The 18,350-nt window shown below is 43.8% G+C and overlaps 1 protein-coding gene across 1 annotated transcript in view; it reads left to right on the top strand.

The window, feature by feature from the left end:
* SYTL3 (synaptotagmin like 3) overlaps window positions 1-18,350 on the top strand; it is a 185,505-nt gene that overhangs the window by 30,046 nt on the left and 137,109 nt on the right. Inside the window, exon 2 of the mRNA XM_073575690.1 lies at window positions 16,228-16,443. Within this exon, the coding sequence (XP_073431791.1) occupies window positions 16,228-16,443 (216 nt within the window). The remainder of the gene's footprint in view (window positions 1-16,227; window positions 16,444-18,350) is intronic.

The raw sequence follows: 18,350 nt of genomic DNA, 5'->3' as shown, positions 1-18,350 counted from the left end.
CATTGTGAATTATATGGTGGACAGAGTCGTGATTGAGATGACAAAGGGGAAGTGCCAAGGTGGTAGTATGCCACCAAACTTAGTGCATACCTTTGAGAGGGGTTGGGACTTTGTCTTGTTTGATGACATATGGCAGGAGGATGGAGACGTTCCTACAGTTGGGTTAGCAGACATGGTGACGGTGACACCTGCTAAGCTGGACAGGTCAGTTGTAGAAGTGACTGGAATTAAGGGTACATATGCCCAATGTATGGACCTGACGTCTCGTGACTTGGTGGATTGTGGGCTGGGAGATGAGACGACTCGAGTGGACACACGGTCAGAGGGTAACTGGAGAGTTCTCTTGGATGATCGGCGTGACTCAGACTCTAGGGATGACTGTGGCTCTGAGAGAGAGAGGGAGCACAGACTAGATGAGCTAGAGAAATGTCTTCGAGCCCAAAGGTCACCTGGCAACGTGGCAAGGTCTGAATAAGTCCATCAGAGGAGAAGTAGAAGTACTCACAGAAACTGTAAGAGGTATTCTGCAGGAGAAGAAGTGGGACGAAGACTTACAGCGGCCAGGCCTGAGTGATGAACAGAGTAAAGACAAGAAGAAACTGGAGAGTATGGAAGCAGAGATGATCCATATGCAAGAGAAGCTTGCTGCTGCAGAGCATGCTAAAAGACGAGCACAGCAGGAAAGAGATGAACTGGCTGATGTGATTGCCAACAACAGTGGTAAAGATGCTCTGGCTTTGGAAGAAAAGAGGTGGTTAGAGTCTTGCATTGTTCAGCTTGAAGAAGAAGTGGAGGAAGAACACGGCAACGTTGAATTAGCCACACTTCAGGTTGACCAGATGAATGCTGATCTGAAGACAGAACGTAGTAGTGCTCAGAAGAATGAGAGTGCCCGTCAGCAATTAGTTCATCATAATAAGGAGTTAGAAGCAAAGGTTGCACTACTGGAGGAACAGCTTGATGTGGAAATTAAAGTGCGACAATCTGCAAGCAAACAAGTACGTCGTACGGAGAAAAAACTGAAGGTTGTACTAAGGCAAATGGATGATGAAAGGTGTAGTTCTGAGCAGTACAAAGACCTGGCGGAGGGAAATAATGTGCGTCTGAAACAGCTAAAATGCCAGGTGGAAGAAGCAGAGAAAGAGGCTCAACGTGCCAATACGTTGCGCCGTAGATTACAGTGTGAACTGGAGGATGTTACAGAGACAGCAGGAACAATGAACCGTGGGGTACCATTTGTTACAAGACGCTTAGATAGAGAAAGGATGGTGACTAAACAGACCGTGACTGGAGGGTCAAAGACAATGACCGATATTCTGACCGCTGGGGGTGGGGGAGGCCTAACATAGGGATGAGGCTGTATGACAGATGAAGATGGTTCTCTTGACCCGTGGGGCAAGGTGTAATGAGTGCCCGGTCTCAAGATCCTGTTGTAATGTGTGTTCAACCCCGCAAGTTTGAACAGAGGGGGGGGTATGTGGTGTAGTGACCACTGTGTCTGCTAGGGGGCACTGTGTGGGTGTCCCAGGATGAACAGATAGCCTTGTCCAGAGTGGTAACAGGAGCAGGGTGCTAAAGGATCGTTATGTATCTCAAGGTGGGTGGCCTTGGGATGGAGGCTTGCTTATGTGCTGATCAGCAGAGCTGATCTTTTGTTCCAGTGTGTCACGGAGAAGTCTCCAGGTAGCTGGTGAGATAGGCGGAACAAGTTACCTACAAACCCACCCAGGGGGTGTGTTTAAGAACGCTATTGTAAAGTGAGTATGAGTGGTTGAAGGACCTGTGATGAGGACATAGCCATGTGAGACGGTGGGCGTGACTACGGACCATATAAGGTGGCCAGGGTAGGTCACATGGAGTGAATACTGAGACCCGGTTGGTCCGTATGAAAGGTCTCGCCTGGGCTGACGTGAGACCGACTGAAGGAAGAGGGGTCTGCGTTCCTGTACACGTGAGATGTGTGTGTGAGAATTCCCTGGAGGGAATGAATATCTGCACTGAGAAGCAGCCATGAGGTAAACCCTGACAGGGTGAGATATCTCTGAGGCTAGAGAGCCTGTGTACTGCACATTGCACAACCTGTGTGACCACATGATAAGCAGAGTGAAGCTCTGTCATGGACGCTATGCTGTTTATATTAACTTTATGTTGCTGCTGTGGGTTTATGATGCCTAATAAACTGCATGGACTGTTGAAGTTATGTTAAGAAACCTGTGTCGGATGTGATTTATTGGCTGCCAAGTGAGTATCCTCTACCCGAATGACAGCGCTACCTTACAGTATGCTCCATGGCTACTGCTAGTTGTGTGGACAGGATCAGGGGTCTGCAATCCACTTAGTTACCAACCTCTCTGGTTTACTGTCGCTTAGCCTGGGCCTGCTATCCTCCTCGGTGATCCATTCATAACAGTAAGCTAAGCGAGAGATTGGAAATATAGCCTTACTAAGTAATCGAGCGAGTGTATGCTGAATGGGGCATCCATCCCAAGAGTGCTCCACAGAAATATGCTGCGGCCATGCCGGTCCGAGGCCCATCCTGTACCAGAGCCGCTTGAGGGTGATGCTCCACCTCCTGAACCTGTCTTGCCTGCTCGTGAAATCAATGACAAATGGTCGATCGGCCCTGACACCGTGGGGGGGCCCTCAGTCGGACAGAGATGGTAATCTTCTGGAGGTACCACTGCCACCACGTGACGATGAGTCCAGACAAGTGCCTACTACAACTCCTGCAGCAAGTATTCCTCTGGAAGAGAGTCAAGACATCCGGAGAACCCAGAGGTCTACTGCAGGGGTTCCACCAGCCCGATACATAGAACAGAGTTCTCTGTCTTTTTCTCTGCTTGTGTTTTCTCCCCTATAGATGCTGTTCCGCATTGCAAGTGTCTCTATTCCACTGCAAGCTTGATACTGCAATGGTCGAGGATGACCATCTTCAAGTAGGGAGGCATGTAAGGGGGCGGCATTGCTATGGACCGTAGAGACAAGCTGCCACTTTAAGAGACAGCACCCCCTTGGTTAGAGGAGCAGGACATTCTGCGCTTCCCTGCTGTAAAGACTGTTTTGGTTTCATCTGCCAGACTAGAAAGGGGAGGGGCTGCTTTTCTGTGTGTGATGAGAGACCTGAGATTTCTGCAGGAAGGAGATGTGCCTGCCTGGAGCTGTGAGGAAAAGAACATTTAGTCTGCGACTGTGACTCTGTAAACTATTCTGGGGATTAAAAGGTGGCTTTCCTGTATTGCTGTGAGAAGCCATGAAGAAAAGACAAGAAAGGAATCCAGAGGAGGGAATCCACCATTTCTAGGAGCATCACTGGACTTACACATAAGGAAAAGGTCACATTGCACAGAGCTTCCAGGGAGACGTGCGCACCATCTTGAAAAGCTTCAGGGGTCCTGGGAATGGACTGAGATACCAACGCTACTGTGAGTGTTAACCTCTTCTGTGTACATGCTAGGGCTTAGGATAGGCTGCAATAGATAGAGCATGGCAGCTTTGTGGCCAGGTTAGAAAAGGCCAGATAGGTTATAGTTAGTGTAGCATCGTACATGACTTTACTGTGTTGTCTTCCCAGTTGGATAAATACACTGAGCTGTTATAGTTGGTGCTCCGTGCTGTTTGACTACCCGGGTAGAGAATATTATCCTAGTAAATTGTCTGTTTCCATAGCATACTCCTGTTTCTGCATTTTCCTATGCACTGCATTCCTTGCCTGTAAATAAATTAACCCTTTGTTGCTTGCACCTCATCTTGTGTACCGTAATCTCCCTGCATTGTGGTGGTCCCCCGGCTATCGCTTCACCCACACTGTATAATAGCCTCCACACTGTTTAATGCCCCTCAGTAGCTCACACTATTTAATGGCACCCACAGTAGCCTCCACATTGTATAATGACTCCTACAGGAGCCCCTACACCAGTGGTTTCCAAACTCCAGTTCTCGCGGCCCCTACAGCACATGTTTTCAGGATTTCCTTAGTATTTCACAGGTGATGGAAGTATCATCAAGGCATCAGGAATTCTCTCACATGTGTAGCACTATGGAAATCCTGAAAACATGACCTGTTGGGGTCCGCGAGGACTGGAGTTTGGGAACCACTGCCCTACACTATATAATGGCCCCCACAGTAGTCTCCTCACTGTATGAGGACCTACCACAGTAGCCCTCAAACTTATAATGGCCCCCACATTTGCTCCCAAACTGTATAATGGCCCCCACATAAGCTCACACAATGTATAATGACCCTCACAGTAGTCTTCAAACTGTAAAATGGTTCCTGCATTAGGTCTTACACTGTGTAATGGCCCCACCGTAGTCCCCGCACCGCATGATGGCCTCACAGTAGGCCTTAAACTTCAACGCCTTTCTGCCATTGGACGTATACATATGTCATGGTCGGTTGGTACTTATCGACCCATGGCCGTTTTGCGCAAACAGAGGCTGATTCTGAGTTGACTCCCGGCATTCGGCACTTTAACCCCCTAAATACTGTGGTTGATATTGATCGCAGCATTTAGCAAACAAGTAGAGGGAAGGAGCCACCTCTGTTCTCCGATTGGCCGATCATTGCCATGGTGATCCAATGTCGTCATGACGACATCTGTGTCACCAGAGCTAGCAAAGTTGCAAGATCATGCTCAGAGAATGATGTAGCAAATTTGTCTCTCAGTGCAGTGCTGACAGTAAAGCATAGCAAAGCTCCTGCATTCCTATGCTTTAGGGTACCGTTACACTTAGCGATGCACCAGCGATTCCGAAAACGATATGGATCGCTGGTGCATCGCTAAGTGGTCGCTAGTGAGCTGCCACACAGGCATATCTCACCAGCGACAAAGCAGGGGTAGGGTGTCGTTACTTACCTGTCAGACACAGCGATCCTGACGTCCTCCCGCCCGCGTCCAGGCGTCGCTCGTCGGCGCCACAGGAAGCCCAGCAGGAAGCGCCCGCGAGAAATGATCCAGGACGTTCTTGCGCGACCAGCGATGAGCAGCGCGGGAGCCGGTCCGAGGTAAGTATCAGACATAGCGATATCGCTAGCAATATCGCTGCTACGTCACAAAATCGGTGACATTACAGCGATATTGCTAGCGATATCGCTATGTGTAACGGGGGCTTTAGAAGTGATCAGCCTGCAAATAGTGTTAGTCCCAAAGACTTTTAAACGGAATCCCCAGCAGAAGATCCCTAATAATGAGGCAGATGGAGACACTGTGGACACCATCTGGCCTGTGATCCAGCTGTGTCCGTATTTTTAGGCGTACATAAAAGCTTGGTCCTCCTCAGTTTCGTGCACCTCTGAAAATAAGGACACCACTGAACAGAGGCCAGTCGAAGTCCAGAGTAATGCTGCTGCCTCATTATCATGAATGGATCATGCAGGGGTTTCATCTGAATGGCGTCACTCAGAGATTTAGATGGAAAGCCCAAATTAAGTGCTCAACATAGAGCACAGGGCAAATGTGTTCCCAAATGTTATGTAAAATGTTTCCTATAAAAGCTTCAACTCAATCCACAAAAAAAGTCTCCGCTCAGTTCCTTCAGCCTTCAATGGAAATATAAAGGGGTTCCATGTTACTGGTAGCACAAAGGCTCCGGAAAAGCAAAATGGCTCCTAACCCTCCGAAAAGAAATTCAGCAAATTCTGCGTTCGCACATCCAAATGGCCCTCTCCCTTCAGAGCCCCACAGTGTGCCTCAACCACATTTTGCATCCACATGTTTGGCATTTCTGTAGCGATGAGAGCCCGCCTAATTTATGGGTGCGTGTCTCCAGAAGCTTTAGCTGGGCACATTGTACTGGTCATGACAGCGTACTGTTCACTACAAGGTACTGGTCACTACAATGGCAGTTTGCATTTTTCACTCAGCAACATCCACTGCTGCTTGTTTCTGGAAAATACCCATGGAGTCAAAATCGTCACCTGTAGATAAATTCCCAAAGGGGTATAATTTCCAAAATGTGGTCACTTATGGGGGATTCTGCTCTTCTAGCACAAACTATTCTAAGAAAATCTGCTCTCCAGGAGACAAATAGCACACTATCCCTCCTGTGTCAGTACTGTACAGCCACACATAGGGTAGTTTTACATTCAGCAGAAATTGTGGGACAAGTTTTGGTGCCATTTTTATTCATTTCCCAGTGAGAAGATGTAAAATTTCTCCTGGTACCCTTGGGAAAATAAAAAATTGGGGGCAAAAATATCATTTTTGTGGAAAAAAAATGATTTTTTTTATTTTTATGGCTCTACGTTATAAATTTCTGTGAAGCACCTGGGGGTTCAAGTTGCTCACCATACATCTATGTACATTCCTTGAGGGGTCTAGTTTCCTTGTGTGGGTTTTCACTGTTTAGGCATATCAGGGGAAATCCAATTGCGACATGACACCTGCAGACCATTCCATCAAAATCTGCATTCCAAAACATCACTCCTTCCTTTCTGAGCCCTGCCATACACCCATACAGTATTTTTTCACCACATATGGGGTATCTGTGTACTCAGGAGAAAGTGCACAACATCTTTTGGGGTCCATATTCTCCTGTTACCTTGTGAAAATAAAAAAATTGGAGGAAAATAATTTTTTTGTGGGAAAAATGTGATTTTTTTATTTTCACGGTTTTACATTATAAACTTCTGTGAAGCATCTGTGCAGTAAAGGTGCTCAGCACACATCTATGTAAGATCCCTGAGGTGTCACTTTGGGTGGGTTTCCACTGTCTAGGCATATTAGGGGCTCTCCAAACGTGACATGGCATCCTCTAATTATTCCAGCAAATTTTGCTTTCAAAAAGTCAAATGTCGCTCCTTCCCTTCCAAGCCCTGCCGTGTGCACAAACAGTAGTTTTCTTCCATGTATTGGCTATTGGCGCACTTATGAGAAATTGCACAACAAATTGTATTGTTAAATTTCTCCTGTTACCCTTATAAAAATGCAAAATTTGGGTCTAAAAAACATTTTTGTGGGGAAAATGTGATTTTTTTTATTTTCACAGCTCAATGTTATAAACTTCTGTAAAGCACCTGGAGGTTCAAGGTGCTCACCACACATATAGATATATTCCTTGAGAGGTCTAGCTTCCAACATTGGGTCACTTGTGGGGGGTTTCCACTGTTTAGTCATATGAGGGGGTCTCCAATTGCAACATGACATCCTCTAATTATTCCAGCAAATTTTCCTTTAAAAAACTCAAATGGCGCTCCTTCCCTACCGAGCCCTGCCATGCACCCAAACAATGGGTTTCCCCCAGGGGTATCGGCATGCTGAGGGCGAATTTCACAACAAATTTTGGGGTCCATTTTTTCCTGTTACTCTTGTGAAAAAAATGGATCTAAAGTAACATTTTTGTGAATAAAGTTAAATGTTCACTATTTCCTTCCTCATTCTAAAAATTCCTGTAAGGCACCTGAAGGGTTAATAAACTTATTGAATGTGGTTTTCATCACCTTGAGGGGTGTAGTTTTTAGAATGGTGTCATTTTTGGGTATTTTCTGTCATATAGACCCCTCAAAGTCACTTCAAATGTAATGTGGCTCCTTAAAAAATGGTTTTGTAAATTTTGTTGAAAAAATTAGAAATCGTTGGTCAACTTTTAACCGTTATAACTTTGAGATAAAAAAATTTCAAAAATTGTGCTGATGTAAAGTAGACATGTAGAAAATGTTATTTATCAACAATTTTGTGTGACATAATGCTCTAATTTAAGGGCATAAAAAAAAATTTTGAAAATTGCTAAATTTTTAAAGTTTTTGCCAAATTTCCATTTTTTTCACAAATAAATGCATGTCATATTGAAGAAATTTTACCACTAACATGAAGTACAATGTGTCATGAGAAATCAGAATCAGTGAGATTTGTTGAAGTGTTCCAGAGTTATTACCTCATAAAGTGATGATATAGTCCCACAGAACCCTAATCATAACATCATCCAGACTTATGTGATTACATGAAGAAACAGAAGAATTTCAGCAAGCCTACATACACAGAATAATAATAAAATTCATAATAATTATAATAATAATCTTTATTTATATAGCACCAACATATTCCGCAGCACTTTACAGTTTAACAGTTTCAAACACAACAGTTGTAAGTAACAACGTTAACAATAATACAATAATTAAAGCAAAATAAAATGACCCTGCTCAAGAGAGCTTACAATCTACAATGAGGTGGGGGAGATACAAAGTACAGGTGTGTATTTACAGTGATGGACCAGCCATCTTGAGGGAGTGGCGGATAGATAGAGATAGTGAATGGACCACACACACACACACACACACACACACACACACACACACTTACACATAAAATAACTTTGATTAGGGAACGTGATAGGCTGCTCTGAACAAATGTATTTTGAGTGAGCAACTAAAATTTTGCAAGTTGTGGCTGATTCTAATTTCTTGGGGTAGAGCATTCCAGAGAATTGGTGCAATGCGGGAGAAGTCTTGGAGTCGGGAGTGGGAGGTACAGATTAGTGCAGAGGTTAGTCAAAAGTTGTTTGCAAAGCGCAGCGATTGGCTAGGCCGATAGACAGAAATGAGGTAGGAGATGTAAGGGGGTACTGCAATGTAGAGAGCTTTGTGGGTGAGAACAAGTACTTTGAATTGGATCCTATAATGAATCGGCAGCGAGTGTAACGACTGGCGAAAAGTGGACGAGTCCGAGTACCGATTAGCCAGATGGACGACCCTGGTTGCTGCAGTAATGATGGACTGGAGAGGGGAAAGTCGAGTGAGGGGGAGGCCAATTAATAGAGCGTTACAGTAGTCCAAGCGGGAGTGGATCAGGTCGACAGTGAGGGTTTTTGTTGTCGCCATGGTGAGAAAAGGGTGGATTCTAGAGATGTTCTTTAGGTGTTAGCGGCAAGAGCAGGCCAGAGATTGTATATAGGAGGTGAAGGAAAGATTGGTGTCAAACATAACACTCAGACAGCGTGCCTGCTGCCGGGGTGTAATTATGGTGCCACCCACGGAGAAGGAAATGTCAGATTTAGGGAGGTTAGTAGAAGGCGGGAGCAAAAGAAGTTCAGTTTTGGAAATGTTGAGTTTCAGATAGAGAGCGGACATGATGTTGGAGACTGTGGCGATACAGTCACTGGCGTTCTGTAGTACAGCGGGGGTAAGGTCAGGGGATGACGTGTATAGTTGTGTCATCAGCATAAAGACGTACTGAAAGACAAATCTGCTGATGGTCTGTCCAATTGGGGCCGTGTAGAGAGAGAAAAAGGGGCAAAGGACTGAGCCCTGAGGTACCCCAACGGTGAGAGGAAGAGGAGATGAAGTGGGGCCAGCGAACAAAACACTGAAGCAGTACTCCGAAAAATAGGAAGAGAACCAGGAGAAAACAGTGTCCTTAATGCGTAGTGACTGGGGCCTAGAGAGTAGGAGATGGTGGTCAACAGTGTCAAAAGCTGCAGAAAGGTCGAGAAAAATGAGCAGAGAGTGGTCACCGTTACATTTTGCTGTCAGAAAGTCATTGGTCACTTTGAAGAGTGCAGATTCTGTCGAATGTACTATAGGGGTGGAAGCCGGTCTGTGAAGGGTCTAGGAGGGAATGAGTGGAGAGGTAACAGATAAGACAGGAGTAGACCAGGTGCTCCAAGAGTTTAGAAATGAAGGAGAGATTAAAGACTGGTCTGTAGTTGTTTGTGCAGGATAGGTCGAGTGCGGGTTTCTTTAATAATGGAGTAATGATTTGTGTTTGAAGGAGGAGGGAAAATGCCCGAGGTGAGGGAGAGATTAAAGATTGTAGTTAGGTGAGTTGTGAAGACTAGAGAAAGAGACTGCAGGAGAAGTGAGGGAATGGGGTCAGTAGTGCATGTAGTCAGACAAGAAGAAGAGAGGAGCCTGGAGACTTCTGTGATGGGATAAAATGTGGAAAGTGAGCCAGGGGAAATGCAGGGAGGAATGTGAGTCTCCGAACCTGGTGGCTGGGAGCAGACTTCCTGATGGATATTATCTATTTTCTCTATAAAGAGGGAGGCCAGGTCATCAGCACAAATGTTTTTGATAGGGGCTTGTACTTTCTGACTGAGGAGGGAGTGAAAGGTGTCAAAAAGTTTCTTGAGGTTGTTGGATAGTGAGGAGATCAGGGTGGTGAAGTAGGTCTGTTTGGCGCGGTGAAGGGCAGAGTTATAGGTTCTTAACATAAATTTGACGTGGATGAAGTCTTCTGGTGTGTGGGTTTTCCTCCATAAGCGTTCAGCACTCCTAGAGCATCGCTGGAGAAATCGAGTTTGCAATGTGAGCCAGGGCTGTTTTACTCTGTGCTTGGAGGTTCTGAGAGTGAGGGGAGCTACATGGTCAAGAGTGCGTCTGAGAGTGTCATTGTAGTGGTGTACAGCCAGATCAGGACAGGAAAAAGAGGAGATTGGGGACAGTGATGAGTGTAGGGAGTCTGAAAGTGTATGAGGGTTAATGGTTTGTAGATTTCTACCACACAGGTAGGTAGAAGTGTGCTGGGGCGGGCGAGGATTTGTGAGCGTGAAGGAGAGAATGTTGTGGTCAGAGAGGGGAAGCGGTGAGTTATCAAGGTAGGAGATTGAACAGAGCCGGACAAAGATCAGGTCAAGGGTGTTACCGTCTTTGTGTGTTTGAGAGGTTGAGAGCTGTGAGAGGCCGAGAGAAGTGGTTAGTGATAGAAGCTGGGATGCAGATGTGAAAGTGGGGCTGTTAATGGTGATGTTGAAGTCTCCCAGGATAAGGGTTGAGAGTTCTGAGGACATGAAGTGTGGCAGCCAGGCAGAGAAATGGTCAAGGAAGTGGGTGGGTGAGCCTTGGGGCCGGTATATGACCGCTACTCTGAGGGAGAGGGGACGGAAGAGCCTGATGGTGTGGACCTCAAAAGAAGGGAATGAGAGTGATGAAACTGGGGGGTGACCTGGAAAGTGCATTGTGGGGACAGGAGTATGCCGACTCCACCACCAAGTCTGTTTGTGGGTCTCGGGGAATGGGAGAATTATAAGCTACTATGGGAAATGGCAGCAGGGGAAGACAGTGTCAGAATCCTGATTCCAGGTTTCAATGAGGGCCTACAGATTAAGAGATTTGTTCAGAAAGTAATTGTGCAGAAAAGGAAGTTTGTTACTTACAGACTGTGGATTTCATAGGGCACAATTAAAAGAAGGAGATGAGGGAGTGCAAATAATATTAATAAAGTTAGTAAGGTTTTGATGTGAGGTAGGGTAGGGGTTGAGAGATGGTGGACCAGGGTTGGGGGAGATGTCCGCCAAAATTAGTAGGAGTAGGAAGATAAAGAGCAAGTAGTTATTGGAATTGTAGGCACAACTAATAAAATAAAGAAAATATTTTTATTTTTATTTTTCCATTAGGGTTAGGGTTGGAGAGAGGGTTAGGGTTGGAAAGAGGGTTAGGGTTAGGGTTGGAAAGAGGGTTAGGGTTGAAACAAGGGTTAGGGTTAGGGTTGGAAAGAGGGTTAGGGTTGGAACAAGGGTTAGGGTTGGAAAGAGGGTTAGGGTTGGAAAGAGGGTTAGGGTTAGGGTTGGAATTAGGGTTAGGGCTGGAATTAGGGTTAGGCTTGTGGTTAGGGTTATGGCTAGGGTTGAGATTAGGGTTAGGGTTGGAATTAGGGTTAGGGGTGTGTTGGGGTTAGGGTTATGGTTAGGGTTGGGGTTAGGGATGTGTTGGGGTTAAGGCTGTGGTTAGGGATGTGTTGGGGTTAGGGTTGAAGTTAGAATTGTGGGGTTTCCACTGTTTAGGCACATCAGGGGGTCTCCAAACGCGACATGGTGCAACCATTGATTCCAGCCAATTTTGCGTTCAAAAAGTCAAATGGTGCTCCCTCCCTTCAAGCCCCGACGTGTGCCCAAACAGTGGTTTACCCCAACATATAGGGTATCAGCGTACTCAGGAAAAATTGCACAACAACTTTTGGGGACTAATTTCTCCTGTTACCCTTGGGAAAATAAAAAATTGGGGGCTAAAAAATTATTTTTGTGAAAAAAAATGATTTTTTCATTTTCACATCTCTGCATTATAAACTTCTGTGAAGCACTTGGGGGTTCAAAGTGCTCACAACACATCTACATAAGTTCCTTGGAAGGTCTAGCTTCCAAAATGGGGTCACTTGGAAAAATTGCACAAAAAACTTTTGGGGACTAATTTCTCCTGTTACTCTTGGGAAAATAAAAAATTGTGAGCTAAAAAATCATTTTTTGAGGAAAAAAATGATTTTTTTATTTTCATGGCTCTGCGTTATAATCTTCTGTGAAGCACCTGGGGGTTCAAAGTGCTCACTGTGCATCTAGATAAGTTCCTTAGGGGGTCTAGTTTCCAAAATGGGGTCATTTGTGGGGGGTTTCTACTGTTTAGGCACACAGGGGCTCTGCAAATGTAACATGACGCCCGCAGACCATGCCATCAAAGTCGGCATTTCAAAATGTCACTACTTCCCTGCTGAACCCCGACGTGTGCCCAAACAGTGGTTCCCCCCACATATGGGGTACCAGCATACTCAGGACAAACTGTACAACAACTTTTGGGGTCCAATTTCTCCTGTAACCCTTGTGAAAATAAAAAATTGTGGACTAAAATATTTTTTTTTTAGGAAAAAAAAAATATTTTTTATTTTCACGGCTCTGCGTTATAAACTTCTGTGAAGCACCTGGGGGTTCAAAGTGCTCACTGTGCATCTAGATAAGTTCCTTAGGGGGTCTAGTTTCCAAAATGGGGTCATTTGAGGGGGAGCACCAAAGTTTAGGCACACGGGATCTCCAAACACGACATGGTGTCCGCTAACGATTGGAGCTAATTTTCATTTCAAAAAGTCAAATGGTGCTCCTTTCCTTCGGAGCCCTGCCGTGCGCCAACAGTGGTTCCCCCTCACGTATGGGGTACCAGCGTACTCAGGACAAACTGGACAACAACTTTTGTGGTCCAATTTCTCCTGTTACCCTTGTAAAAATAAAAAATAGCGTGCTAAAAAATCATTTTTGAGGGAAAAAAAAATATTTTTTATTTTCACTGCTCTACGTTATTAACTTTTGTGAAGCACTTGGGGGTTCAAAGTGCTCACTACACATCTAGATACACATCTTAAGTTCCTTAAGGGGTCTAGTTTCCAAAATGGGGTCACTTGTGGGGGAGCTCCAATGTTTAGGCACACAGGAGCTCTCCAAACGTGACATGGTGTCCTCTAACGATTGGAGCTAATTTTCCATTCAAAAAATCAAATGGTGCTCCTTCCCTTCCGGGCCCTGCCGTGCACCCAAACAGTGGCTTATGACCACATATGAGGTATTGGTGTGCTCAGGAGAAATTGCCCAACAAATTTTAGGATCCATTTTATCCTGTTGCCCATGTGAAAATGAAAAAACTGAGGCTAAAAGATAATTTTTGTGAAAAAAAAAAGTACTTTTTTTTTTTTACGGATCAATTTGAGAAGCACCTGGGGGTTCAAAGTGATCACTATGCATCTAGATAAGTTCCTTGGGGGGTCTAGTTTCCAAAATGGGGTCACTTGTTGGGGAGATCCAATGTTTAGGCGCACAGGGGCTCTCCAAACGCGACATGGCAAGCGCTAAATATTCCAGCATATTTTTCATTCAGAAAGTCAAATGTGCTCCTTCCCTTCTGAGCCCTGCCGTGCGCCCAAACAGTGGTTTATGACCACATATGAGGTATTGGTGTACTCAGGAGAAATTGCCCAACAAATTTTAGGATCTATTTTATCCTGTTACCCATGAGAAAATGAAAAAAAATGATGCTAAAAGAAAATTTGTGTTGGAAAAATTAAAATGTCCATTTTTTCCTTCCACGTTGCTTTAGTGCCTGTGAAGCACCTGAAGGGTTAATAATCTTCTTGAATGTAGTTTTGAGTAGCTTGAGGGGTGCACTTTTGGGTATTTTCTGCCATATAGACCCCTCAAAGTGACTTCAAATGTGAGGTGGTCCCTAAAAAAAATGGTTTTGTAAATTTTGATGTAAAAATGAGAAATCGCTGGTCAACTTTTAACCCTTATAACTTCCTAACAAAAAAAATTGTTTCCAAAATTGTGCTGTTGTAAAGTAGACGTGTGGGAAATCTTATTTAGTAACTATTTTGTGTCACACGCCTCTCTGGTTTAACAGAATAACAATTCAAAATTTGAAAATTGCGAAATTTTCTAAATTTTTGCCAAATTTCTCATTTTTTCACAAATAAATGCAAAAGTTATCGACCTAAATTTGCTACTAACATGAAGCCCCATATGTCACTAAAAAACAATCTCAGAATCGCTGGGATGCATTGAAGCATTCCTGAGTTATTACCTCATAAAGGGACACTGGTCAGAATTGCAAAAAATGGCCAGGTCATTAAGGTCAAAATAGGCTGGGTCATGAAGGGGTTAAGGTCATAAGGGGTTAAATAATTAAATTGCATTTTATTGCATGAAATAAATATTTCGTAACCTACCAACTAACAAGAATTCTGTCTCTCACAAACCTATTAGTTTTTCTTTAAGAAGCCCTCCTTCTCTGCACTTATTACATGTATTAATTGCACAAGTTTGAACTTGTTACCTGTATAAAAGACACCTGTCCAAACAATGAATCACATTTAAACCTCTCCACTATGCTCAAGACCAAGGAGATGTCTAAGGATGCCAAGAACAAAACTGTAAACCTTCACAAGGCTGGAATGAGCAACAAGCCAATAAACAAGCAGCTTGGTGAGAAGGAAACAACTGTTGGCATAATTATTAGAAAATGGAAGAAATACAAGGTGACTGTCAGTCTTCCTCAGTCTCTGTCTCCATGCAAGATCTCACCTCGTGGGGTAAGGATGATTCTGAGAAAGGTCAGGAATCAGCCCAGAACTATAGGACCTGGTCAATGACTTGAAGAGAGCTGGGACCAAAGTCTCAAACATTTTCGTTTGTAACATACTACGCCATCATGGATTAAAATCCTGCAGGGCATGCAAGGTTTCCCTACTCATGCCAGGACATGTCCAGACCTGTTTGAAGTTCGTCAATGACCATCTGGATGATCCAGAGGAGTCATGGGAGAAGGTGATGTGTGTCAGAAGAGACAAAAATAGAATTTTTTGGTATCAACTCCACTTGACGTGTTTGGAGGAAGAAGAATAATGAGTAAATCGCCAAGAGCACTGTCCCAACCATGAAGCATGGTAGGGGAAACATCATGCTTTGGGGATGCTTTTCTGCAAAGGGGACAGGATGACAGCACTATTTTGAAGGGAGGAAGGATGGGGTCATGTATCAGAAGATTTTGGCCAACAACCTCCTTTCCTCAGTAAAAGCATTGAAGATGAGTCGTGGCTGGGTTTTCCAGCATGACAATGACTTGAAACACACAGCCAAGGCAACTAAGGAGTGTCTCCGTAAGAAGTATTTCAAGGTCCTAGAGTGGCCTAGACAGTCTCCAGCTCTAAACCCAATAGAACATGTTTGGAGGGAACTGAAACTCAATGTTGCCCAGCGACAGCCCCAAAAACTGAAAGAATTGGAGAAGATCTGTATGTAGGACTAGGCCAAAATTGCAGCTGCAGTGCGTGCAAACTTGGTCAAGAATTACAGAAAATGATTGACCTCTGTAATTGCAAACAAAGATTTCTGTACCACATATTAAGTTCTGGTTTTCTATTGTATCAATTACTTATTTCATGCAAGAAAATGCAAATTAATTATGTAAAGCTTAATGTGATATTCTGGAGTTTTTTTAAGATTCTGTCTCTCACAGTTGAAGTGTAGCTACAGTACCATAAAAATTACAGACCTCTCCATTCTTTGTAGGTGGGAAAACTTGCAAAATAGGCAGTATATCAAATACTTGTTTTCCCCACTGTACTTCAAAAACTGTGAGAAAGATTACCTAGAAGAACAGATGTTGTTTTGATGGCAAAGGGAGGTCATGCCAGACATTGATCTGATTTAGATTTGTCTTTTGTTCATTCATTTTGCATTTTGTTAACTGATAAAAATAATCTATTGATACCTCCATTTTTGAAAATATTCTTATTTTGCAACATTTTTACAAACCTGCCTAAAAAGTTTGCACTGTAATATACATTGGAGAAAGATTTTTAATTTTTGTATTTTTCTCCATCATGAAGTTTTTCAAATGACACGTCCTATTTAAATTTCAATAACATATACAACCCATAGATAGATGAAGTGTTTTGGAAGAATCAGTCATGTTTTTAATCCTTTTAATTTTCTACCACATTTATAGTGTTTAGTTACATCTTTTTCTGTTATTTAATCCAGAAAGCTGAAAACACACTTACAACAGCTTCGATGGAAAGGGGCAAAAAGTGCAAGCAGAGAATATGAAGAACGATCATGCGCTCGATGCCAGAAAGCTCTTGGAAGATTGCTGAACAGAGGTGCTGTCTGCCATGGCTGCAGTCACAGAGTGTGCCAGGAATGCCAAATTTACCGCTGCAGTATTGTATGGAAGTGTACTGTGTGCAACGCTCATGGGTAACAAACAGATCAAATCTTGCATTCAGCTACGTGAACATTTTAAAACAAAGTTGAAAATTCTCTGTAATAAGTATATCAAATGCAAACAAATTTAGTTGTATCTTTTGGTTTATGTCTGTGACCCAACTTAACTCATGATTTTAATCACTCAAATCTTGTTGAAAAAATATGCTTTGCTAGTGCAGACTTTACTGTGTATGAGATATTTCACAAACTAACAAAAGTCTTTGGGTATAGAGGTGGACCCTGTCTTATAACTATACAGTACTGTACAAGTTACACAGTAAAAATGAATCCTCATTGTCATGATTTTCAGTCAATTCCTACTTTCGTGCTGATCCCTAGTGAGAAGCCCTCTATCATGTCACTTAAAAAGCGTGTTCCTCTCGAAAACACTGGGTTGTTTCAGAGTTAAACATACTGTATATGGATAAAACCAACAGCCAGTGTCTGATACATGCTGCCTGTGGATCGTACAGCATGTATCCTCCGTCAGGTTCCCTTTATTATTACAATTCTAACCTACAGACCTTTAGGCTATGTGCACATTTCCATGCTGGAAATGCGCATGCGGAATTCCCGTGAAAAACTAGCATTTTGCAAGCGTAATTAGCTTGCAGAATGCTAGTGTTTTCCAAGCGATCTGTAGCATCGCTTGGAAAACTGATTGACAGGTTTGTCACACTCGTCAAACATAGTATTTGACAAGTGTGACCAACTTTTTACTATGAGGTTGCCTATGCAGCATCAGTAGTAAAACGATATAATGTTAAAAATAATTTAAAAAAATAAAATATCGTGATATTCTCATCTTACGGCATCCCTCGCAGTGTTCCCAGGCCTCAGCGATGCTCCCGCCAACTCCCATTCCCAGCGATGCCTTGCGACAATGACGCCAGATGAAGTAGCATCTCGCGAGACCGATATGTCATCACAGGTCATTGTCACAAGGCATTGCTGGGAACGGGACTTGCCGGGAGCATTGCTGAGGCCTGGGAACGCTGTGAGGGACGCCGGAAGGTGAGAATATGATTTTTTATTTTAATTCTTTTTTTTTTAACAGGGATATGTGTTATGATTGAGTAACCATAGGAGGCAAAAACCAGAGAAGTTGGCAGCTATCGGATTGCAGACCCCTGAACCTATCAACACAACTAGCAGTAGCCGTGGGGGGTTCCTACGATGCCCTAGACCCCTCGATCACAGCCGGAGAATTAAATAGGCCTAAAGAAAGAAAGGGGAAATCTAAACTGCCCCAGAGCAGACCCCAAAGCAATAGGCAGCCCCCAACATATAATGACGGTGAAGCAAGATGAAAATACTAACACAGACAGAAAGATAGACTGAGCAAAGAGGGGCCCAAGCTAACTAGATAGAAAAGGACAGGAAGGCTGCTGTCTGCAATCCGTGAAAAACCCTATGAAAATAAGAGCCAACAGACTGACAGTGAAAAAGGCCCTGAAGACGCTAGGCTTCAAAAAAGCTATGTCAGTACTCAGGAATATACTGAAGACAGAGCTACAGGCAAAAGGAGATTCAGCTCACCCCAGCAGGGAATGGCAGAATACTGAAAAGCAAGGAAAACAAAAAACAAAACAAAAAGCTAACAGGCAAAACAGAAAACTTAGCTTTAGAGGAGCAGGAATCAGACTGGTGTCCTAGAAGTCCACAGAGAAATCACCCGCAGGGCAGAAGGGCGTCGGCAGCCTTATATCCAGTCCATGACTCCACTCAGCCAGTCATCCTCATTAGACTCAGGTGCCTGATAATCAGGCTCATTACCTTCCTTTACTAGAATAGGGAGTTCACCAGACCCCAGTGACGAAGGGGAAAATAAACTCACAACAGATATGGTACCCAGGGCCTGGAGGAGAATCTCCTCTCCTCCAGACCCTGGGTACCAT

Source organism: Dendrobates tinctorius, unplaced genomic scaffold (genome assembly GCF_039654945.1).
Source record: "Dendrobates tinctorius isolate UK_male_01 unplaced genomic scaffold, ASM3965494v1 ptg000046l, whole genome shotgun sequence".
Lineage (NCBI taxonomy): Eukaryota > Metazoa > Chordata > Amphibia > Anura > Dendrobatidae > Dendrobates > Dendrobates tinctorius.
The sequence above is the reverse complement of the archived record's forward strand: the minus strand, read 5'-3'. Positions and strand labels throughout refer to the sequence as shown.